At 50.0% G+C, this 24703-nt stretch overlaps 1 protein-coding gene across 1 annotated transcript; it reads left to right on the plus strand.

Annotated features, from left to right (window-relative positions):
* The first annotated feature begins 646 nt into the window (after positions 1–646).
* TRIM45 (tripartite motif containing 45) lies at positions 647–24141 on the plus strand. The gene is given in 7 exon segments (XM_073617575.1): positions 647–2176; positions 2179–2353; positions 9133–9869; positions 13517–13631; positions 18216–18330; positions 22295–22421; positions 22506–24141. Coding segments are annotated over 7 exon segments (1629 nt in total). The 5' UTR covers positions 647–1962; the 3' UTR covers positions 22652–24141.
* The last annotated feature ends 562 nt before the right edge of the window (positions 24142–24703 follow it).

Below are 24703 nucleotides of genomic sequence, written 5' to 3' on the forward strand. Positions count from 1 at the left end.
CACCCCTGGACAATGAGGTCTCTGTCCTCCAATGTCCTCCACACTCACCACATCTCCTCCAATAGAGCACCTTTGGGATGTGGTGGAACGGGAGATTGGCATCATGGATGTGCAGCCCACAAATCTGCAGCGACTGTGTGATGTTATCATGTCACTATGGAGCAAAATCTCTGAGGAACGTTTTCAACACCTTGTTGTATCTATGCCACCAAGAATGAAGGCCAAAGGGGATCCAACCTGCTACTAGCAAGGAGGACCCAATTAAGTATCCGGTGAGGGTATGTATGTAGTGCTGAGGTCGGAGAGCTACAATGTAAAATATTGATGTATTGAATACAATGATAATAAAGTATCTAATGCTGTGAGGGTGAATGGTTACAATGTAACATACATGGAATATCCGTCACACCTCCACCAATCACCACATCACACAGAACACGGGTCACACGTTGTTTATTTACTGAAATGAAAACATCCTTCTATTACACATAATACATCCGCACACTTTCTGCCTTGGTGACAATGGCCACGGGGTGAGAAGAGGGTGAATCTCCCCAGCGGGGACACAGACACAAGTTCTGATTAATGTTTGGACTTTTTCTATACTTATGGTGGGAGGGTTGTAAGGTGTGTCCAGTCCTCCAGGATCAGCAGAGAGGGGGGGAGGGGGGCTGGAATTCTGGGAATGTGCCCAGGATTAACCCCGTCATCGCTGACACAGCTGCACCTTGCTCCTGTCCAGAGTGACTCTCAGACTCCTGGGAGAGGGAGGGGGAGGGCAGGCGGTGTGAGGCCTGCATGAGGATCCTGTACAGACCGGCCCAGGAATGTTACTGCAGGAAAAGTCACAGGAGACCAAAACCAGGGACTCCACCACTAAAACCAGGGACTCCACCACTAAAACCAGGGACTCCACCACTAAAACTAGGGACTCCATCCCTAAAACCAGGGACTCCACCACTAAAACCAGTGACTCCTCCACTAAAATCAGGGACCTCCATACCGGCGTCTTCTTAAACCTTTCTCCTTCCTGACCCATGACTGCTGGATATTGTAGTTCTACCCCAACTCCACACTGAATGATAAAATCCTGATCTGAGGTTGTGCGGGATTTATTGACTACTCTTAGGATACTCTGCAGGATCTAGTGACTGCTTTCTTAGGACCATGTGTGGCATCTAGTAACCACTCTTTGGATCTCCTGTTGGACCTAGTGATCTTTCTTTGAATCTCATGTTGGACCTAGTGATCTCTCAGGATCGCCCGCTGGACCTAGTGATCTCTCTTTGGACCTCCTATTGGACCTAGTGACCTCTCTTAGGATCTACTGTTGGACCTGATGACTTCTCTTAGGGTGTGTGGTACCTAGTGATCTCTCTTGGCATCTTCTGCTGGATTTGGTGACCTCTCTTAGCACCCACTGTTGGACCTAGTGACCTCCCTTAGGATCTCCTGTTGGACTTATTAACCACTCTTTGGATCTCCTATTGGACCTAGTGACCTCTTAGGATCTACTGTTGGACCTGATGACTTCTCTTAGGGTGTGTGGTATCTAGTGATCTCTCTTGGCATCTTCTGCTGGATTTGGTGACCTCTCTTAGCACCCACTGTTGGACCTAGTGACCTCCCTTAGGATCTCCTGTTGGACCTATTAACCACTCATTGGATCTCCTATTGGACCTAGTGACCTCTCTTAGGATCTACTGTTGGACCTGATGACTTCTCTTAGGGTGTGTGGTATCTAGTGATCTCTCTTGGCATCTTCTGCTGGATTTGGTGACCTCTCTTAGGGTCTCTTGACCTCTCTAATGATCTTATTTTTCTGTTCATTCTCGTTGGGCACCTTGGAAAGGATCTGTGCTCCCTGGATAGGAGATTTTGGATTGTTTTGTTAGTTTCTGTCTCTCTGGCCTCATCTTTTTTTTTTTCCAGAGAATTTTACAGAATTTGGACTTTGATAAGATGGCGAAGTCCGGTGCTCTGGATGAGATTTCGGCTGAGCTGCGGGCACACTGCCCACAGTGCCAGGAGATGTTCTCAGACCCCCGGGTGCTGCCCTGCCTGCATACCCTCTGCATGGACTGCCTGAGCAAGCTGGAGCCCTTCACCACCATGGAGAAGGGGCAGAAACGGAGGAGCCTCCTGTGTCCGATGTGCGATTCAGAGGTGGCGCTGCCAGCGGGGGAGTGAAGGATTTCTTACCTGACATGCTGGCGCAGACAGAGGTGCTGCGCGAACGGCTGCGGAGCAGAGGGCACCAGATGCCATGTGACCTGTGCGCAGATGGAAAGGGTGAGAGACGCTGCCAGGAGTGCAAGATCAACATGTGCGAGTTCTGCTGCCAGGCGCACAGGTGAGCGGGAAAGGGGGGCACATCAGCCGCAGGAACCAATCAGATATTCAGATTATCTAAGACTTTGTTATACAATTTTGCAAACAGGTAATTTTTCTCCTTCACTGATGTGCGCTGATGAGGTGGCATGGATGAGCACTGATGAGGTGGCACTGGGGGGTATTGGTGAGGAGGCACAGATAGGCGCCACTGATGGGTACTTATAGGTAGCACTGATGGGGACCGGTAGGTGGCACTGATAGGAGAGACTGATGAGGGGACACTGATTGGCAGCACTGGTGAGCACTAATTGGCAGCACTGGTGGGCACTGTTGGGACTGCACTAATAATCAGGGCATTGATAATCACTGTCCTGATTATCAGTGTAGATGTCCCTTTTACACAAGCCGGTTATTGTCTCTCTTCTCATCTCCTCATGCTGTCAGTGCAAGGAAAGGAATGCCGATAACCAGCTTCTGTTTACATCATGATCAGCTGTGATTGGCCACAGCTGATCACATGGTAAAGAGCCACTGACCTCAGTTTGTGATCAGCAGTGTCCGGAGGATCACAGAACATGCCGCCCGCGTGCTGCAGCGGGCACCCTGTGGGCACGATCACGAGAGAATGGTGTATGACAGTGTCCCAGAACTGGACAGCCGCGATGTAGCCGTCGTTCGGCTTCAGCGCGGTCGGCAAATGGTTAAGTCCAACCAAAAGTTTTTGTCTAGTTCTGGTTGGAATGGGGCAGGATAAGAACCCCTGTCAGGTTTTTACTGTAATCCCTGGGCTTCCATTGGAGGGATTTCCTTCCTACTCTACTAAAGAGAAGCCTTTGTATAGAAGTCTGTGTTGTTGCAATAGAGACAAAAATCTAACTATTCCAGGAGCTCTGTCCTTCCCCGACTCCTTTAAAAATAAAATCTTTTATTCTCACGGTCGGTGTTGATGTTGGAGAATTCCCCTCACTTCCTGTTTACTAAAATGTTGTCACCAGGATGATAATTGAGGGGAAATCTCTCTAATGGAGACCCAGGTAACAATAAAACCTGAGAGGGGTTACAATACTTCCCCACTTTTCCAAAAACTAAAGAGAAGAGTTTTGGGTGGACATATCATTGAAGTATTGTGCTAGAAGGGATCAGATCAGTAATACAGGAGAAGGAGGTACATTATATATATATACTGTGTGTACAGATTGTATCATTTGGGGAAGTGCCACATAGATGGGGATGTGGAATATATAATATGATGACTTCGCACATCCATCACACCCAGAATTGTATCTGATAATATCTGCTGAGATTTCCATGGGGGGGGGGGGGGGGGGGGTGTATTTTGGGATGGAGGCCAGGCAGTGCAGACTTCCTCTGTCTATATATAATGAAGGAGGTGGAGGCCTTGAGCTGGTGGACATCTGATATTCGGCAGCTCAATATTGTACCCGCTAAAGAATGTTGTGTGTATGACACAGATACAATTCATGGAAAGGACTGGAGATCCCGACAGGTACAATGTAGAGAAGAGTTCAGGACATTCTTTTAAGCAGATAACCTAACAGGGCCCTCGGATTCCTCTTGTACCAAACTGTATTGTAACTGTAATGTCTGCCTTCATTTTGTAAAGCACTGCGCAAACTGTTGGCGTTATATTATACATAATGGCGCTATATATATCCTGTATAATAATAATAAGGCCCCATTGAACAGAAGGTAAAGTTTGAAGAAAAATATAATACAAATATCACTGTAAAAATAAAAACCTATCCTACCTTGTTGGTTTCAGTAATGTGTAGTACAGGGGTCAGTAGTATGTTACAGAGACCAGGAGTCAGGAGTAAGTGACACAGAATGCAGAAGTCAGAAGTAAATAATAGATCAGAGGTCAGTAGTAATTCAGAGTTGCAGCATCCTGCTCCAATCAACAGAGCTCTGACACTCCTCCCTATACACTGCTCCAATCAACAGAGCTCTGACACTCCTCCCTGCACACTGCTCCAATCATCAGAGCTCTGACACTCCTCCCTGCACACCCCTCCAATCAACAGAGCTCTGACACTCCTCCCTGCACTCTGCTCCAATCAACAGAGCTCTGACACTCCTCCCTGCACACTGCTCCAATCAACTGAGCTCTAAAACTCCTCCCTGTACACTGCTCCAATCAACAGAGCTCTGAAACTCCTCCCTGCACACTGCTCCAATCAACAGAGCTCTGACACTCCTCCCTGTACACCGCTCCAATCAACAGAGCTCTGACACTCCTCCCTGCACACCGCTCCAATCAACAGAGCTCTGACACTCGTCCCTGCACACTGCTCCATTCAACGGAGCTCTGACACTCCTCACTGCACAGCTCTCCAATCAACAGAGCTCTGACACTCCTCCCTGTACACTGCTCCAATCAACAGAGCTCTGACACTCCTCCCTGTACACTGCTCCAATCAACAGAGCTCTGACACTCCTCCCTGCACACTGCTCCAATCAACAGAGCTCTGACACTCCTCCCTGCACACTGTTCCAATCAACAGAGCTCTGACACTCCTCCCTGCACACTGCTCCAATCATCAAAGCTCTGACACTCCTCCCTGCACACCGCACCAATCAACAGAGCTCTGACACTCCTCCCTGCACACTGCTCCAATCAACAGAGCTCTGACACTCCTCCCTGTACACCGCTCCAATCAACAGAGCTCTGACACTCCTCCCTGCACACCGCTCCAATCAACAGAGCTCTGACACTCCTCCCTGTACACCTCTCCAATCAACAGAGCTCTGACACTCCTCCCTGTACACTGCTCCAATCAACAGAGCTCTGACACTCCTCCCTGTACACTGCTCCAATCAACAGAGCTCTGACACTCCTCCCTGTACACTGCTCCAATCAACAGAGCTCTGACACTCCTCCCTGTACACTGCTCCAATCAACAGAGCTCTGACTCCTCCCTGTACACTGCTCCAATAAACAGAGCTCTGACACTCCTCCCTGCACACCGCTCCAATCAACAGAGCTCTGACACTCCTCCATGCACACCGCTCCAATCAACAGAGCTCTGACACTCCTCCCTGCACACCGCTCCAATCAACAGAGCTCTGACACTCCTCCATGCACACCGCTCCAATCAACAGAGCTCTGACACTCCTCCCTGTACACTGCTCCAATCAACAGTGCTCTGACACTCCTCCCTGTACACTGCTCCAATCAACGGGGCTCTGACACTCCTCCCTGCACACTGCTCCAATCAACAGAGCTCTGACACTCCTCCCCGCACACTGCTCCAATCAACAGAGCTCTGACACTCCTCCCTGTACACTGCTCCAATCAACAGTGCTCTGACACTCCTCCCTGTACACTGCTCCAATCAACGGGGCTCTGACACTCCTCCCTGCACACTGCTCCAATCAACAGAGCTCTGACACTCCTCCCCGCACACTGCTCCAATCAACAGAGCTCTGACACTCCTCCCTGTACACTGCTCCAATCAATGGAGCTCTGACACTCCTCCCTGCACACTGCTCCAAACAGCACCTCATTCCCTAGATGTGGGACATCCAGCTTCATCTAGTCATTTGCATGCAAATACAGCCTGTTTAGGTACACCCATCCATCAAAGCATTATGATATCTACATAGTTCTACCCAATAACCTTCCCACTGCTTTCATTAGGACTGAGGGCTTCTGAGAATACAGAGGTCAGGTGCTGCAATGTTTTCAGGAAGCCATGTACAGCCCCCTCCCACCAGCAATCATCTGCCTGTTTTTTACATAGTTACATAGTAGTAGGTGAGGTTGAAAAAAGACACAAGCCCATCAAGTCCAACCTATGTGTGTGATTATATGTCAGTATTACATTGTATATCCCTGTATTTTGCGGTCGTTCAGGTTCTTATCTAATAGTTTCTTGAAGCTATCAATGCTCCCCGCTGAGACCACCGCCTGTGGAAGGGAATTCCACATCCTTGCCGCTCTTACAGTAAAGAACCCTCTACGTAGTTTAAGGTTGAACCTCTTTTCTTCTAACTTTAATGAATGGCCACGAGTCTTATTAAACTCTCTTCTGCGAAAAAGTTTTCTCCCTATTGTAGGGTCACCAGTACGGTATTTATAAATTGAAATCATATCCCCTCTCAAGCGTCTCTTCTCCAGAGAGAATAAGTTCAGTGCTCGCAACCTTTCCTCATAACTAAGATCCTCCAGACCCTTTATTAGCTTTGTTGCCCTTCTTTGTACTCGCTCCATTTCCAGTACATCCTTCCTGAGGACTGGTGCCCAGAACTGGACAGCATACTCCAGGTGCGGCCGGACCAGAGTCTTGTAGAGCGGGAGAATTATCGTTTTATCTCTGGAGTTGATCCCCTTTTTAATGCCAATATTCTGTTTGCTTTGTTAGCAGCAGCTTGGCATTGCATGCAATTGCTGAGCCTATCATCTACTAGGATCCCCAGGTCCTTTTCCATCCTAGATTCCCCCAGAGGTTTTCCCCCCAGTGTATAGATTGCATTCATATTTTTGCCACCCAAATGCATTATTTTACACTTTTCTACATTGAACCTCATTTTCTATGTAGTTGCCACCCCATTAATTTGTTCAGATCTTCTTGCAAGGTTTCCACATCCTGCGGAGAAGTTATTGCCCTGCTTAGCTTAGTATCGTCTGCAAATACAGAGATTGAACTGTTTATCCCATGCTCCAGGTCGTTTATGAACAAATTAAATAGGATTGGTCCCAGCACAGAACCCTGGGGAACCCCACTACCCACCCCTGACCATTCTGAGTACTCCCCATTTATCACCACCCTCTGAACTTGCCCTTGTAGCCAGCTTTCAATCCATGTACTCACCCTATGGTCCATGCCAACGCACCTTATTTTGTACAGTAAACGTTTATGGGGAACTGTGTCAAATGCTTTTGCAAAATCCAGATACACCACATCTACGGGCCTTCCTTTATCTAGATGGCAACTCACCTCCTCATAGAAGGTTAATAGATTGGTTTGGCAAGAACAATTCTTCATAAATCCATGCTGATTACTGCCAATGATACCGTTCTCATTACTAAAATTTTGTATATAGTCCCTTATCATCCCCTCCAAGAGTTTACATACTATTGATGTTTGGCTGACTGGTCTGTAATTCCCAGGGATATATTTTGGGCCCTTTTTAAATATTGGTGCTACATTGGCTTTTCTCCAATCAGCTGGTACCATTCCAGTCTGTAAAAAATTAGGAACAATGGTCTGGCAATTACTTGACTGAGTTCCCTAAGTACCCTCGGGTGCAAGCCATCCGATCCCGGTGATTTATTAAGGTATTGTTTCCCAAGTCTAATTCTGTCCTCTGTTTTCCATAGAGAACTATAGAGACCCAGTGGCGACATCACTGGGACTAAAATAAAGTGTGTAATTAAAATGGAAAGCTTGCATTTAAAGTTGATATTCATTTGTTGATGGGGATGGGGGAGGGGGTTACCAGGGAAGGCAAATATGAGCAGATTAAACAGCTTAAAAACAAGAGCCTTTTTTTTACCCAAAGCCACAATTGTATACAAAGAAGGGGGAGGGGGTGAGGATAATACCACGAAGGGTGTATCTGTACACTGCGAGGTGCTGGGTGTCTGTGGTTGCGGTGGTCTGTGTGGTGACAGCGCGGTACCCCTTGAATGCAAACCCGACTACACAGAATACAAACTTCCCCTTTACTCACACATTCCAACTTCTGCTTCATTATCAATAATACGGCACCAAATAAATACTTACTTACAGGAAATAATACAAAACTGTAACTTTGTAACAAAAATAGCAGCCTTACCGGGAAGCATATATTTTTTATATAGTGCCAACAGTGTGCACAGCCCTTTACAATGTAGGGAGACACTACACCAACAGTACAATTCAAAACAAGAGGGTTAGAGGAGCCCTGCTCCTGCGAGCTTACAATCTAAGCGGGAGGGGCTGGTGAAACAAAAGGTAGAGACTGTGAGGGATGAATGTAGAAGTAGAAGATTTGGGGGAAGTAGAATATTTGGTTGTTAGCTGGAGGCAGGATAGGCCACCCTGAAGAGACGAGTTTTCTGGGATCACCTAGAAGTAGACAAAGTAGAAGATAACCGGACAGATTGGGGTAGTGCATTCCAGAGGATAGGAGAGGCTCTGGAGAAGTCCTGGAGACGAGCATGGGAGGAGACAAGGGAGCTTGAGAGCAGAAGATCTTGGGAGGAGCGGAGAGGACGGTTTAGGTGATATTTGGAAATGAGATTGGTGATGTAGCTCGGGGCAGAATTGTGAATGGCTTAGTATGGTATTGTTAGTGTTTTGAATTTTATTCTTTGGGCAATGGGACGCCAGTGAAGGGATTGGCAGAGAGAAGTGGGGGACACTGAACGGTTGGTAAGGTAGATGAGTCTGGCAGTGGCATTCATGATAGACTGAAGAGGGGATAGCTTGCGTAGAGGTAGGCCAATGAGGAGGGAGTTAGTCAAGGGAGTGAAAAAGTTGCTTAGTGGTCGGTTAGAAAGGGGCGCATTTTGGAGATGTTTCGGAGGTGAAGTCTGGACGATTTGGACAGTGATTGGATTTGAGGCTAAAAGGACAGGTCAGAGTCAGGGATTACACCTAGTACCTTGGCATGAGGGGAGGAACTGATGGTTGTATTATTATATAAACCCATCATTGTAGAAATATTGTATGACGGACTTGTTTCTTAAAAATGTATTTTTCATAGTTTTTCAGACTTCATTTTTAGATGTGAGATGAGGGTTGAGTGGTAGAAGGACATTAATGGTCATTTTATTCTCCCTCCACACAGGCGGCAGAAGAGAACAGCGGCTCATTGCTTGTTGCTCCTCAGGGACCTTCCTCCTGGCTCCTCCCTATCTCCAGCGCCGTACTGTTCTCTCCATCCATTGGAGGAGCTGGGCTTATTCTGTGAGGTCTGTGCGGTTCCCTCATGCCGGGATTGCGCTCTCCTCAAGCACCATGGACATGAGCTGCGCCCCGTGGTGGAGGTGGCGGTGAAGCACAAGGAGCAGCTCCGAGGAGCCTTAAAAAAGTGGGATCCACAGCTGGAGGGCCTGGAGAAGACTCTGAATGCTGTTTACAGGGTGGGGGAAGACCTGAGGCAGAGGGCGGATATGCTGCGGGAGGAGGTAGAGGTCTTCACTGAGAAATATATACAGGCGGTCCAAGAGCACAGACTTCGCCTCCTGCGTGACATTGATGAGGAAGTTCATCGGAAGGAGCAGGGCTTGAACCTACAGAAAGCTCGGGTCCATCAGCAACTCTCAGACCTCCGTACCGCCACCAGCTTTACCCGAGGCCTCCTACACTGTGGGCCCGACCACCATATTGTGCGCGCCAAGGTCCTGGCACTGAGCCGCCTCAAAGATCTCAGCCATGGGGATCGCAGCAAGCCGGAACAAGTGGAGCCCGTCAGTATCAGATTCAGTCCGCTGGAAGAAGCGGGGCTGTGCCAAGGTTACCAAGTGTACGGTGCTGTGCAGAGAGGAGGGGTCGACCCCGACAGGTGCGAGGTCAAAGGGCAAGGTGAGATTGCAGGGACTGTTTCCTGCTCTCCCACTCCAACGCTCTGTGCTGGCAGAGCTGAGTAACAGCCACACTCTTCTTCACAGCCACACCCCTCATCACAGCCACACAACTCAGCACAATGTTCTTTTATAGTAGAGAAGGGTGGGGGGAGGGTATGCAGGAGCGGACTGACCATTCGGGCACTCAGGCACTGCCCGAGGGCCCCATGCCACTAAGGGGCCCCATCAGGGTTGCCAGCCTCAATAAAACAAGGGACAGTATGTAAAAATCTGTGTTTTTTAAAAAATCCCAAGATTATAGCTGCCCCGCCTCTCTAGTACCTTTTCAGTGTGTGTGTATGTGTATTCTGTGTGTGTATCCTATGTGTATATTGTGTGTCTGTGTGTGTATACTGTATGTGTGTGTGTGTGTATATACTGTGTGGCCCCCTAATATCTTATTGCCTGGGGGCCCCCTAATATCCTATTGCCTGGGGGCCCCATAATCTCCTATTGCCCGGGGGCCCCATAATCTTCTCCTATTGCCCGGGGACCCCATAATCTCCTATTACCTGGGGGCCCCATGAGTTGTCAGTCCGGCCCTAAGGGTATGTCTAATTAAAAAACGTATGAATTATGTGTAGCTGTCATCCCCATAAAAGGTCCACTGTTTTTTCCCCAAGGTTCCTTCCTCAGTTAGTGTACTAGTAGTCAGACACGTAGCTGCAGTTGCTCTTCAGGCTCAACAAACAGTCCTGGGGTATCCTTTTCTGATGCTTTATTAAACTTGAACCTGGATTGGTGCATTGTAAATGTGGGACACTCCTCCAAGGCAAAGTAACTACTTGTGGCCACTTCTGATTTCCTCAGAACTTCCTAGCATAGTCCTTACAGCAATGGATGGTCTGAACTGCCCAGGGAAACCATAGGCAATGTCTAGCTTGGAGCATAGGCTGACCCTGATTGTAGAGGGACAGCAGCAGCAACCAGTCACTGGGATCTCACACATCAGTCTGTACTCACAAATGTCCTTAGATATTTGGATGCTTCCTTCCAATATCAGCCACACATGCCTCTTGTGAACTCTCCAAATCAGATCTCCAAAAGAAATCCCCTTGATCAACCCCAGAAAAATTCAGTAGAATAGGCCAACAGCTAACCCAACTGGAACCTTGATGAGCAGAAGAAAAGCATATCTGGGCTGCCCAGGAGGGTAGCAGGCCTTCAGGCTGGGATCTTCTCCTCCTGGACAAGCACTCCTCTGCTCCAGGCCTCTGTCACGCTTACCCCTAACGCAGGTGGACAGACACTATAGCTAGCTTCTGTAATCTTCACCCATAGCAGCCCTCTTTTCCAAATGGCAAGCAGGCCTACCAGTACGCGGTTGCCCCCAGGACTTATACACTACGCTATAGTGCCTGGCTACGAAGCCAGGGCATGCACAAACTGAGCAAAGCAAACAGGTACTTGCAGTTGGCAGACAGGCAAGTTTCAGAAATGTCCGAAGTCAAAGGCGGGCAGAGTTCAGAGAATAGACGATATCTGATCTGAGGTCGTCAATCAGGGAATCCAATCTAGCAGAGCAGGGCAGACAAACAGGGAGCCAGGAACACGTAATACACACAATATCACAAGCATGAGACTGCAGGCTTGGTTAGCTTTACCACTTCAATACCGGGCACTTACACCCTTTTCCTGCCCAGGCTAATTTTCAGCTTTCAGCTCTGTCGCAATTTGAATGACAATTGCCCGGTCATGGTACACTGTACCCAAACTAATTTTTTATCTTTTTGTTCCCACAAATAGAGCTTTCTTTTGGTGGTATTTGATCACCTCTGCAATTTTTTATTTTTTGCGCAACAAATAAAAAAAGACCGAAAATTTAGAAAAAAAAAGTTTTAGTTTCTGTTACATTTTTTGTAAATAAGTACGTTTTCTGCTTCAATGACCGGCACTGATATGGCTGCACTGATGAGCACTGATAAGGCGGCACCGATAAGATGGCACCAATGAGGTGGCACTGATGGGCACTGATAGGCGGCATTGATAGGCGGCATTGATGGGCACTGATAGGTGGCACTGGTATGCAGCACTGATGGGCACCCATAGGCGGCACTGATGGGCACTCATAGGCTGCACTGATGGGTACTTATGGGTGGCACTGATAGGTGGCATGGATGGGCACTGATGGTCACTGATAGGTGGGCACGGATGGGCATTGATAGGTGGCACTGATGGACACTGATGGGTGGCACTGATGACACTGATGGGTGGCATTGCTGGGCATCACTTATCTGATCTGATCCATAATGGTGCCAGTCAGTGCCCATTTGTGGGCACTGATTGGCATATATTGTGCATATATTGGCATATGTGAATGGTCATGGGGGATGTACCTGGCCATCCACATGTTAGGGTCTTCCCTGGTGGTTCTGGCAGCTTCCCTGGTGGTCCAGTGTGGGCATCCGCGGGAGGGCTGCGCTGATAAACAATCAGCACAGAGCCCCCCCCTGTCAGGAGAGCCGCCGATCGTCTCTTCTCCACTCACGTCTGTCAGACGCGAGTGAGGAAAAGCCAATCAACGGCTCTTCCAGTTTACGTCCTGATCAGCCGTGATTGGACACGGCTGATCACATGGTAAAGAGGCTCTTTACCGAGATCGGTGTAGCAGTGTGTCAGACTGATATCTTGTTTGTCAGACTGACACACGGCACCACCGATCACCACGATGGGAGGGCGGCGGCTGTTATCCTGCTGGAAGTCATATGATGTTCAGTCAGGATAACTGAATAACTGAACCACCGCCCGGCCGTCATTTCGCTATAGGCCGGGCGGGAGGTGGTTAAATCAGGTTTGGTCTCCACCCAGAGACTGGCTACATTAATCACCTTGTAGGTGGAGAGACAGACAAGGAAAATGCCACAGCCAAAACCAGGATGCTGGAATGAGGAGCAGGAGCATTAGATGCTCCTGACAGCCTCAAACTATTTATTATCCCTCCAAGCCACCTACTGGACACCCTCCTCCAGAGATTCCTGGGACAACATTCAGGCTGTCTTATCTGCAACCAGCGAGACACAGAACAGCCCAAAATAATCACAAGATGCTCAACTGATCACCGTAGAGCTAAAAGAACTAAATTTACCTAACCTAACTATCAACTTAACTAGGAGGGTGCTACTTGTGTGAAGCAACAAACAGAAATAATCTAAGAGCAAAAGTGCCTCAAACATACCCTCTCAGTTCCCCAATATTAGCATATCCAGCCAGTATGCAGAAACCAAATTTTACCAGTTGCACTGTGGCTGGACAATGGTCACGCTCTGTAGCACTCCCAAACCCACCCTCTGAGTGGAGGCCACACCGGCTGATCCAGCGCTTACATTATTGGCTTCCCACAATTAATATGTTTTTATTGCACTTTGGTACCCTTTTGACTTATATGACACTTTTTCTTCACAATGAATATGTGATGCACATCTTGGAGTGCTGGTGATTTTATATCTTCTAATCAGATACACAATCACTTCAACCACCTACCAGTCTCTTAGAGGTCCAGTCCTGAAAGGAGTAAAGCTTCATATTTGGACATTACCCTTCGCTTAGATGCAGAGATATTTTAACCTCCATATTGTACTGCTCAATGTACATTATCTGTATCTCCAGGGCTTCACTCCGGCTCATTGGGTGCTCTATGTAGCTTCACCGTCATCTCTAAGAACAAAGTGGAGGAGCCGCGGGAACAGCCGAGAGTCACCGTTCTACACAAAGAGTCCGGCAGGTGAGAGGACACCTAGGTCAGCTCTGTCCTGGTTATACTGACGTATACATACAACCCAACCAGGGACATCCGTATTGGAGGTCCAGGGAGATCAGTATTGGAGGTCCAGGGAGATCAGTATTGGAGGTCCAGGGGGATCAGTATTGGAGGTCCAGGGAGATGAGATTCCAGTTTAGGAGGTCCAGGGAGATCAGATTACAACATTGCAGGTCCAGTGATGGCCAGATGAGACGGGATATAAGAGAGACATTGCCAGCAGGGACCGTCATTAATGAGACCCTGTCATTAGACCGTTCATTTCTTTAACCACTGCAGTACCGGGCACTTTCACCCCCTTCCTGCCCAGGACAATTTTCGGCTTTCAGCGTTCTCACATTTTGAATGACAATTGTGCGGTCATGTAACATTGTAATCAAACTACATTTTTTATCATATTTTTTCACACAAATAGAGCTTTCTTTTGGTGGTATGTAATCACCTCTGGGTTATTTTTTATTTTTTGCTCAATAAATTTAAAAAAGTCCAAAAATTTTGAAAACAAAAAACAAAACAAAAAACGTTTTTCATAGTTTGCTATAAAATTTTGCAAACAGGTCATTTTTCTCCTTCACTGATGGGCACTGATAGGTGGCACTAATGCGCACTGATGAGGCTGCACTGATGGACACTGACGGGGCTGCACTTATAGGCAGCACTGATGGGCACTGATAGTCAGCACTGATGAGCGACACTGATGGGCACTGATGGGGCTGCACTGATGGGCACTGATAGGTGACACTGATGAGGAGGCACTGATTGGCAGCACTGGTGGGCACTGTCTCGACTGCACTGATAATCAGGACACTGATAATCAGTGCCCTGATTATGAGCATACATGTCCCTTTTACAGCAGCCGGTTATTGGCTCTCTTCTCTGTGCAGACCCACCACCTATTGTGAGGACCCCAATCCCTACAATGAAGACCCTCCTCCTACTGTGAGGACCCCAATCCCTACAATGAAGACCCTCTTCCTACTGTGAGGACCCCAACCCCTACAATGAAGACTCTCCTCCTACTGTGAGGACCCCAATCCCTACAAGTCAAACCCTCCTCCTACTGTGAGGACCCCAATCCCTACAATAAAGACCCTCCTCCTACTGTGAGGACCCCAACCCCTACAATGAAGATCCTCCTCCTACTGTGAAGACCCCAATCCCTACAATGAAGATGCTCCTCCTACTGTGAGGACCCCAATCCCTACAATGAAGACCCTCCTCCTACTGTGAGGACCCCAATCCCTACAGTGATGACCCTCTTCCTACTGTGAGGACCCCAACCCCTACAATGATGACCCTCCTCCTACTGTGAAGACCCCAACCCCTACAATGAAGACCCTCCTCCTACTGTGAATGCCCCAATCCCTACAATGATGACCATCCTCCTACTGTGAGGACCCCAACCCATACAACGAAGACCCTCCTCCTACTGTGAGGACCCCAATCCCTACAATGAAGACCCTCCTCCTACTGCGAGGACCCCAATCCCTACAATGAAGACCCTCCTCCTACTGTGAGGACCCCAACCCCTACAATGATGACCCTCCTCCTACTGTGAAGACCCCAACCCCTACAATGAAGACCCTCCTCCTACTGTGAGGACCCCAATCCCTACAATGATGACCCTCCTCCTACTGTGAAGACCCCAATCCCTACAATGAAGACCCTGCTCCTACTGTGAGGACCCCAAGCCCTACAATGATTACCAGGCCTGGACTGGGACAAAAAATAGGCCCGGGCATTTTGGATTGAGCAGCCCATGACATGTTAACCGGCCCCTTCCCCACTCTCCACCCTGATAGATTCCCTAAAGAGAGGGGAGGGGGAACCCAGCAGAGGTGTGGGGGGGGGTGGTGAGGTGGGACCTGGAAAGAGCATGGGGGGATGGAGAGCACAGGGAAGAACCTTCAGAACATGGAGTGGGGCGAGAGCACAGGGAGGAAGAGAAGAGCACAAGGGGCAGCGGAGAGCATGGGGGAGGTTGAGAGCATGGGGGGAGGAGGAGAGCACAGGAAGGGCGGTGGAGAGCATGGGGGGAAGGTGGAGGGCATGGGGGGAAGGTGGAGAGCATGGGGGGGCTGGTGGAGAGCATGGGGGGATGTGAAGAGCACATGGGGAGGGTGGAGAGCAGGGGGAGTTGGAGAGCAGAGTGAAGGCAGCGGAGGGCATTGGGGGAGGTGGAGAGCACAGAGAGGACGGCGGAGAGAATGGGGGGAGGTGGAGAGCACAGGGAGGTCGGCAGAGAGCATGGGGGAGGTGGAGAGCACAGGGAGGGCTGGCGGAGAGCATGTGGGGAGATGGAGAGCACAGGAAGGGTGGCAGAGAGCATGGGGGGAGATGGAGAGCACGGGGAGGGCGGTGGAGAGCATTGGGGGAGGTGGAGAGCACAGGTAGGCTGGTGGATAGCATGGGGAGAGGTGGGGAGCGCGGGGGGGCAGCGGAGAGCATGAGGGGATGTGAAGAGTGCATGGGCGGTGGCGAGCACAGGCGGGGCGGCGGAGAGCATGGGGAGAGGTGGGGAGCACGGGGGGGCAGCGGAGAGCATGAGGGGACAGCGGAGAGCATGGGGGGATGTGGAGAGAACAGGGGGGAAGCAGAGTGCATGGGGGGATATGAACAGCACAGGGGGGTGAGCGCAGAGCATGGGGGGTGGTGGAGAGCATGGGGGTGGCAGAGAGCACAGGGAGGGCGGCAGAGAGCATGAGGAAGGTAGAGAGCACTGGGGGGGGGTGGCAGAGAGCATGGGGGGGAGTTGGAGAGCACTGGGGGGGTGACAGAGAGCATGGGGGAGGTGGAGAGCACTGGGGGGGCGGCAGACAGCATAGAGGAGGTGAAGAGCACAGGGGGGGCGACAGAGAGCATGGGGGAGGTGGAGAGCACTGGGGGGGAGCGGCAGAGAGCATGGGGGAGGTGAGGAGCACTGGGGGGGCGGCAGAGAGAATTGGGGGGTGGCAGAGAGCATGGGGGGAGGTGGAGAGCACTGGGGGGGTGACAGAGAGCATGGGGGAGGTGGAGAGCACTGGGGGGGGCGGCAGAGAGCATAGAGGAGGTGAAGAGCACAGGGGGGGCGACAGAGAGCATGGGGGAGGTGGAGAGCACTGGGGGGGAGCGGCAGAGAGCATGGGGGAGGTGAAGAGCACTGGGGGGTGGCAGAGACCATGAGGGAGGTGGAGAGCACTGGGGGGGGCAACAGAGAGCATGGAGGAGGTGGAGAGCACTGGGGGGGCGACAGAGAGCATGGGGGAGGTGGAGAGCACTGGGGGGGGTGACAGAGAGCATGGGAAAGGTGGAGAGCACCGGGGGGCGACAGAGAGCATGGGGGAGGTGGAGAACACTGAGGGGGCAGCAGGAGCATGGGAAAGGTGGAGAGCACCGGGGGGCGACAGAGAGCATGGGGGAGGTGGAGAACACTGAGGGGGCAGCAGGAGCATGGGGGAGGTGGAGAGCACTAAGGGGGCAACAGAGAGCATGGGGGAGGTGGAGAGCACTAGGGGGGGCGGCAGAGAGCATGGGGAAGGTGGAGAGCACTGGGGGGTGGCAGAGAGCATGGGGGAGGTGGAGAGCACTGGGGGGGTGGCAGAGAGCATGAGGAGGCAAAGAGTATGGGTGGTGTGGAGAGCCCGGGGGGCAGAAGAAATAAGCAGGATAGGAGAAGCGGTGGGGGCGGCTGCATACAGAACAATCATTCTCTCCATCTTCCTCCTGCAGTCTCCTGCTTCTCCTCTACCTCTCGCAGGCATTCCGATACTGCAGGAGGAAGATTGAGAGAATGATTGTTCTATATGCAGCCGCCCCCACCGCTCCTCCTATCCAGGTTACAGGTGGGTGGCGGAGAGCACAGGGCTGTACTCACGTTTTCTGTTATCCGGCTTCAAGTTGTTAGCAGCAGGTGTCTGCTCTGGCTCCTCCCCCTTTGCAGTCATGCCCCCTGGCACCGACGGCTGACGGCTGACCTATAAGGGCTCCACCGCCCTCTATGTTTACATCCCCCGGCGCCGATGGACTGAGTTTAACTGGCAGCCAGGTGGCCGGGGAGAGGCTTGCATCCTGGTGGCCCAGGCGGCCGCGGCCCACCGGGCAAGTGCCAGGTTTGCCCTATGGCCAATCCGGGCCTGATGATGACCCTCCGTCTACTGTGAGGACCCCAATCCCTACAATGAAGACCCCCTTCCTACTGTGAGGACCCCAAGCCCTACAATGATGACCCTCCTCCTACTGTGAGGACCCCAAGCCCTACAATGATGACCCTCCTCCTACTGTGAGGAACCTAATCCCTACAATGAAGACACTCCTCCTACTGTGAGTACCCCAATCCCAACAATGAAGACCCTCCTCCTACTGTGAGGAACCCAACCCCTACAATGAAGACCCTCTTCCTACTGTTCAGACCCCAACCCCTACAATGAAGACCCTCCTCCTACTGTGAGGACCCCAACCCCTACAATGATGACCCTACTCCTACTGTGAAGACCCCAACCCCTACAATGAAGACCATCTCTTCTACAGTACTGACCCTCCTGTAAATGTTTTCTGTTTTCTGTCTGGCAGAGCTCTCCAACCCTCTATCCAGGATAACCATGACGGAACCTTCCAGATCTCCTACACCCCCACAGAGGTGGGACAGCTGTCGGTCAGCGTGTGTGTAAAAGGCCGTCACATCAAGGTGAGACAACGGTGTTCTTTGTCACATGACCTCCAATTCTCTCTGATCACCCCTCCTCCACAGTCATATATGTCTTCAACCATCACAGAACCTAAAGCTGAACTCCAGTCAGATATAAAAGACTCAAATGAATGCAGCTCTGTAATCATTAATACATCATTAACCACTTCAGCCCCGGAAGGATTTACCCCCTTAATGACCAGGCCATTTTTTTCGATACGGCACTGCGTTACTTTAACCGACAATTGCGCGGTCGTGCGATGTTGTACCAAAATACAATTGATGTCCTTTCTTTCCCACAAATAGAGCTTTCTTCTGGTGGTATTTGATCACCTCTGCGGTTTTTATTTTTTGCGCTTTAAACAAAAAAATGAGCGACAATTTAAAAAAAACAAAAATTTTTAACTTTTTGCTATAAAACATATTCATAGACTATATAAAAAAATGTCTTCCTCAGTCTAGGCCAATACGTATTCTTCTACATATTTTTGATTTAAAAAAATTGCAATAAGCGAATATTGATTGGTTTTCGCAAAAGTTATAGCGCCTACAAAATAGGGGATGTTTTATGGCACTTTATTATTTTTTTTTTACTAGGAATGGCGGTGATCAGCGATTTTTATCGGGGCTGCGACATTGCGGCGGACACATCGGACACTTTTGACACTTTTTTGGGACCATTGTCAGCCATCAGAGCTAAAAAAAAAACCACTGATTACTGCGTAAATTAACTGGCAAGGAAGGGGTTAACGCTATCAAGGGGTTAAATGTGTTCCCTAGGGAGGTGTTTCTAACTGTGGGGGGGGGACTGACTGGGAGTAGAGAGAGATCGCTGTTCCTGATCATTAGGAACAGACGATCTCTCTCTCCTTCCCTTGCAGAACGGGGATCTGCTTTGTTTACACCAACAGATTTCCATTCTGGCTCTCTGTGGAGCAATTGCGGCCGCCAGCCATTCACATGGACTCCGGCGACGTGCCACGGGCGTGGGTGCACCTGCTTTAGGTATTGCACAAAGCCCCATACCGGTACGGTGATTCGTGCAATAGAACCGCTCCGGCCGCAGTATATCGGCAGCGGCTGGTCGGCAAGTAGTTAAATGTATTTTTTAAAAACAAGGAGATTAACCACCAAGCTATAGCAGAATGACGGCTACAGTGCTGGTGTCTATTTCTGGGTGGCCATCATACGAAGGCCTCCCATGATCACGCCCGCTGTGCACTCACTGCTGGATGCGGGCGGCATTCATTGCTGGACATGGGCGGCACTCACTTCTGGACGCGGGAGGTGCACTCACTGCTGGACGCGGGCGGCACTCACTGCTGGACGCGGGCGGCACTCACTGCTGGACGCGGGCGGCACTCACGGCTGGACGCAGGCAGTGCCCTCACTGCTGGACGCGGGCAGTGCCCTCACTGCTAGATGCGGGCGGCACTCACTGCTGGACGTGGGCGGCACTCACTGCTGGACATGGGCGGCGCTCACTGCTGGACGCGGGCGGCACTCACTTCTGGACGCGGGAGGTGCACTCACTGCTGGACGCGGGCGGCACTCACTGCTGGACGCGGGCGGCACTCACTGCTGGACGCGGGCGGCACTCACTGCTGGACGCGGGCGGCACTCACTGCTGGACGCGGGCGGCACTCACGGCTGGACTCAGGCAGTGCCCTCACTGCTGGACGCGGGCAGTGCCCTCACTGCTGGATGCGGGCGGCACTCACTGCTGGACGTGGGCGGCACTCACTGCTGGACATGGGCGGCGCTCACTGCTGGACGCGGGCAGCACTCACGGCTGGACGCGGGCAGTGCCCTCACTGCTGGACGTGAGAGATGCTCACTGCTGGACGTGGGTGGCACTCACTGCTGGACGCGGGCGGCACTCACTGCTGGACGCGAGAGATGCTCACTGCTGGACATGGGCGGCACCAACTGCTGGACGCGGGCGGTACTCTCACTGCTGGACATGGGCGGTGCCCTCACTGCTGGACGCGGGCGGTGCCCTCACTGCTGGATGCGGGTGGTGCCCTCACTGCTGGACACGGGTGGTGCACGCTCTGTGTTCACAGGTTCCTCCGGACACTGCCCAACACAGATTGAGGTAAAGAGCCAATCAGCAGCTCTTTATCACATGATCAGCTTGTGTCCAATCACAGCTGATCATGATGTCAATAGAAGCCATTTACCGGCTCTCTTCACCGCTCCTTCTCAGGTTGTCAGTGTGTGGAGGGGAGGGGAGAAGAGCCAATAATCAGCTTCTACAAAAGTGCGTCCCCACTGCTGCCAACCAGTACCCACCAGTGTCTCCTCATCAATGTCACCTATCAGTGCCGCTAACCAGTGCCCATCAGTGTCACCTACCAGTGCCCATCATTGCCACCTATCAGTGCAGCCTCATCAGTGCTCATCAGTGCAGCCTCATCAGTGCTCATCAGTGCCTACTCATCTGTGCTCATCGGTGCAGCTTCATCAGTGCTCATCAGTGCAGCCTCATCAGTGCTCATCAGTGCCTACTCATCTGTGCTCATCGGTGCAGCTTCATCAGTGCTCATCAGTGCAGCCTCATCAGTGCTCATCAGTGCCTACTCATCTGTGCTCATCAGTGCCTACTCATCAGTGCTCATCAGTGCAGCCTCATCAGTGCTCATCAGTGCCTACTCATCTGTGCTCATCGGTGCAGCTTCATCAGTGCTCATCAGTGCAGCCTCATCAGTGCTCATCAGTGCCTACTCATCAGTGCTCATCAGTGCCTACTCATCAGTGCTCATCAGGGAAGGAGAAAAATGACCTGTTTGAAAAATTTTATAACAAACTATAAAAACGTTTTTTTTTCACAATTTTTAGTCTTTACTCATTTATGTAGCAAAAAATAAAAAACCTCAGCAGTGATTAACCAAGAGTTTTCTCCCTTCCTGACCAGACCATTTTTTTTGCGATTGCGCGGTTGTGCGATGTTGCACCCAAATAAAATTGACGTCCTTTTTTTCCCACAAATAGAGCTTTATTTTGGTGGTATTTGATCACCTCTGCGGTTTTTATTTTTTGCGCTATAAACAAAAAAAAGAGCGACCATTTTGGAAAAAAAAACCCCTATATTTTAGGTCCTTGTATTTCACTTAGTATCCGCCTCTTGTAGTCCCTGTACAGCAGAACTCAGACTAGAGGAGGGAGAAGCAGTACAAGGAGCCAATCAGTTGTGCTGACAAAGAAGCATTCTGTATCTCTTACATCCAGCTCCTCCCCCCCTGCAGCACCAATCACCAGCTGTCAAAATGCCGCTCCTGCCGTGTAAAGAGACACTTGCAGAAAGTCTACAAGTGTCACCTAGTAATACAATGTAATAATGTGTCGCTTGGTATTTACCGTTTCATCTGTATGTATTGTAGATCCGAGGCGTGACCTTTCCACTGCATGTGACATCCCTTATTGCCCCGTTCACACCAGTGACCCTTGCTGAACGTGACCTGACACCATAGAAAGCCAGGCATTGGACCTCGTCTATGTGTTGGGGCTGCACTGGAAATAGCTGCCGCTGCAGCCCCATCGCATTCAGAACCTTCAAGAAAACCGTACAAGTTTATCTGAAGATGTGTTGTTATTTAACCCCTTATTGACCCTCAGTTAACCCTAATCAGTCTGAATTACACTAAAAGAGTGAAGGTAGAAAAATACCAATTGGTCCATTAACTCCTTCCTCACCTTCTCACCTTAGCTAAGATTTTTTGTGTTTTTTTAATTTCAAATTTTTTTTACCATTATTCTTTTATTCTTTGCTTTTATGTGTTTTTTCTTACATAACAAGAAAATGTGGGAAAAAAATAATAAAAAGAAGCATCAAAGTAATTCTAAACATGCAGAACAAAATGTATACTTTCTATTTACAGTAAAACTATTTATTTTTTTTGCTCTGTTGTATAGAAGGTAAAGAGAGTTGAAGGGGTTAATATCTGTTATTATCTTCCTCCAGGGATCCCCCTTTAATGTGACAGTGAAAGGCACCCCGCGTTCCCACCCCGGTATCTACCACTGCTGTACGTTCTGCTCCAGTGGAGGTCAGAAGGACGCTCGCTGTGGATGTGGAGGCACAATGCCAGGTAAGTGGATGGAGGGGGATCTCCCCAGTGTGTCCCTCCTCCCCGTGTCACATGATTTCTCATATCTCTGTCTCCTTTCCCTAGGGGGGTATAAGGGCTGCGGACACGGCCACAAGGGTCACCCTGGACGTTCCCATTGGTCATGTTGTGGGTCCATATTGGAGAAGTCAGAGTGTAGCGGTGTGAAGGACTCGGCCCCCAGAAACTTACTCAGGACTGTCGCTCTATGAGAGGAGATGTTGTCACCTTCTGACACTTGCTGGGCCCATTAAGCTGTATCAGGAAAGGAACACAGAAAAAGCCATGTAGAGCGTCAGCTCTTCTGCGTAGTGATGCAGCTTGTGGTCCCCATTCCAACAGGTAGAGGACACAGGGGACAGGGTTCTGCCGCAATGAAGAACATGGTCCCTACCCCATTTGTGTGGTCAAAGGCAGGACACAGAGAACAGGGTTCTACCTAGATGAACTACACAGTCCCTGATTCATTTGTGTGGTTAAAGGCAAGACACATAGGACACAGAGGGTGGGGTTCTGCCTGGATGAAGAACATGGTACCCACTACATTTGTGTGGTCAAAGGCAGGACACAGAGGACACAGAGGGTGGAGTTATGCCTGGATGAAAAACATGGTCCCCACTCCATTTGTGTGGACAAAAACAGGACACAAAGGACACAGAGGACAGGGTTATGTCTCAATGAGGCCAAAGGTCCTCATTTCATTTGTGTGGTCAAAGGCAGGACACAGAGGATGGGGTTCTGCCTGGATAAAGAACATGGTCTCCACTCCATTTGTGTGGTCAAAGGCAGGACACAAAGGTTGGGGGTTCTGTCTGGATAAAGAACATTGTGGTCAAAGGCAGGACACAGAGGACACAGAGGTTGGGGTCCTGCCTGGATGAAGAACACGGTTCCCGATCCACTTGTGTGGTCACAAACAGCCAGAGGACACAGAAGATGAAGATTTGTCTTTCCTTCAAATGCTTACTAGCATAAGCAGAAAAGCTTATGGACAGATCAGAGTGACCAATCAGAAGTCATCTTTTACTGTTCTTACTTCAATAAAATGAATTGTGATTGGGAGCTGGTGGGCACAGCCCTTTTCACCCTCGTACTTGGGGGGGGGGGGGGGGTGAGTGATTTGGAGGGTCCCTCTTTTTCTCTGTTTATTTCAGAGAAAGTTTTGAAAATAGAAATCCACATAGGAGGATAAGACAAGTCCATAAAATGTACGGGAAGTACAACTACCAACACCCCACCGTGTACAATATGGTGCAGACATGGAGACAAAGACACACGGCTAACCCAAGAGGAAGGAGGAGTGGAGGGGGGATGGGAATGAGATAAGAGATACATTATTAATATTATTATACAGGATTTATATATCGCCAACAGTTTGCACAGCACTTTACAACATCCTTTTCCTATCAGGGCCCCCCGGGGTGACTTCAGGTTTCTTCAGGGGAAAAATGCCTAAAAATTTCCAAAAAATAACCTTCTAGCCAATGGCATCCTAACAACCAATGACGTCATTGATTAATAAGGTGGACATCAGGCGCTTTCACAACATCCTTATTTGCCCCTCCCCCCAGCACTGATGTAACATTAGCTGAATGAGGGTGAGCAACTTCGGGAGAAGAGAAACATCGGAATACTAGTCGCCACCAGTGTACAAAGGTGTATTTTCTTTGTAAGAATAAATCATCTCTAATGTTGGGTGTTCTACATGTCTGGATGTTCCTTTGTTATGTAAAAGTATTTGTTTAGTATTATTACATTTTATAATGAGGAGCCTCCAGACTCTCCATAATTTTATAGGGTGCCGTGACTGAAGAAAGGTGGCACTGGTTTACAACATGAGGGCAGATCGTACAATTACAAGACAATTCAATGCAGGAGGAAGTAGAGGGTCCGGATCGTAATTAACCTCCTCCCACCCGCCGGATAGACAAATGACGGCGGGATCCATTCTCGTTCTGGGAAGACGTCGCCCCAAACTCACCGCGCTTGTGTGTCCCCGGAACATGGCGCAACCCCGATCTCAGTAAAGAGCCAATGATGCGGCTCTCTACCCATGTGATCGCCTGTGTCCAATCACAGCTAATCACATGTAAACACGGAAGTGCCGTTTATTGGCTCTCCTCTCCCCACACTGACAGAGTATGAGGAGAGGAGAGCTGATCAGCGGCATCTCCTCACAGGGGATACTGTACAAATAATCACTGATCATCAGTGCAGCCCCAACAGTGCCCATCAGTGCTGCCTTTCATTGCCCATAAGTGCAA

This window comes from Aquarana catesbeiana, linkage group LG02, assembly GCF_042186555.1.
Source record: "Aquarana catesbeiana isolate 2022-GZ linkage group LG02, ASM4218655v1, whole genome shotgun sequence".
Classification (NCBI taxonomy): domain Eukaryota; kingdom Metazoa; phylum Chordata; class Amphibia; order Anura; family Ranidae; genus Aquarana; species Aquarana catesbeiana.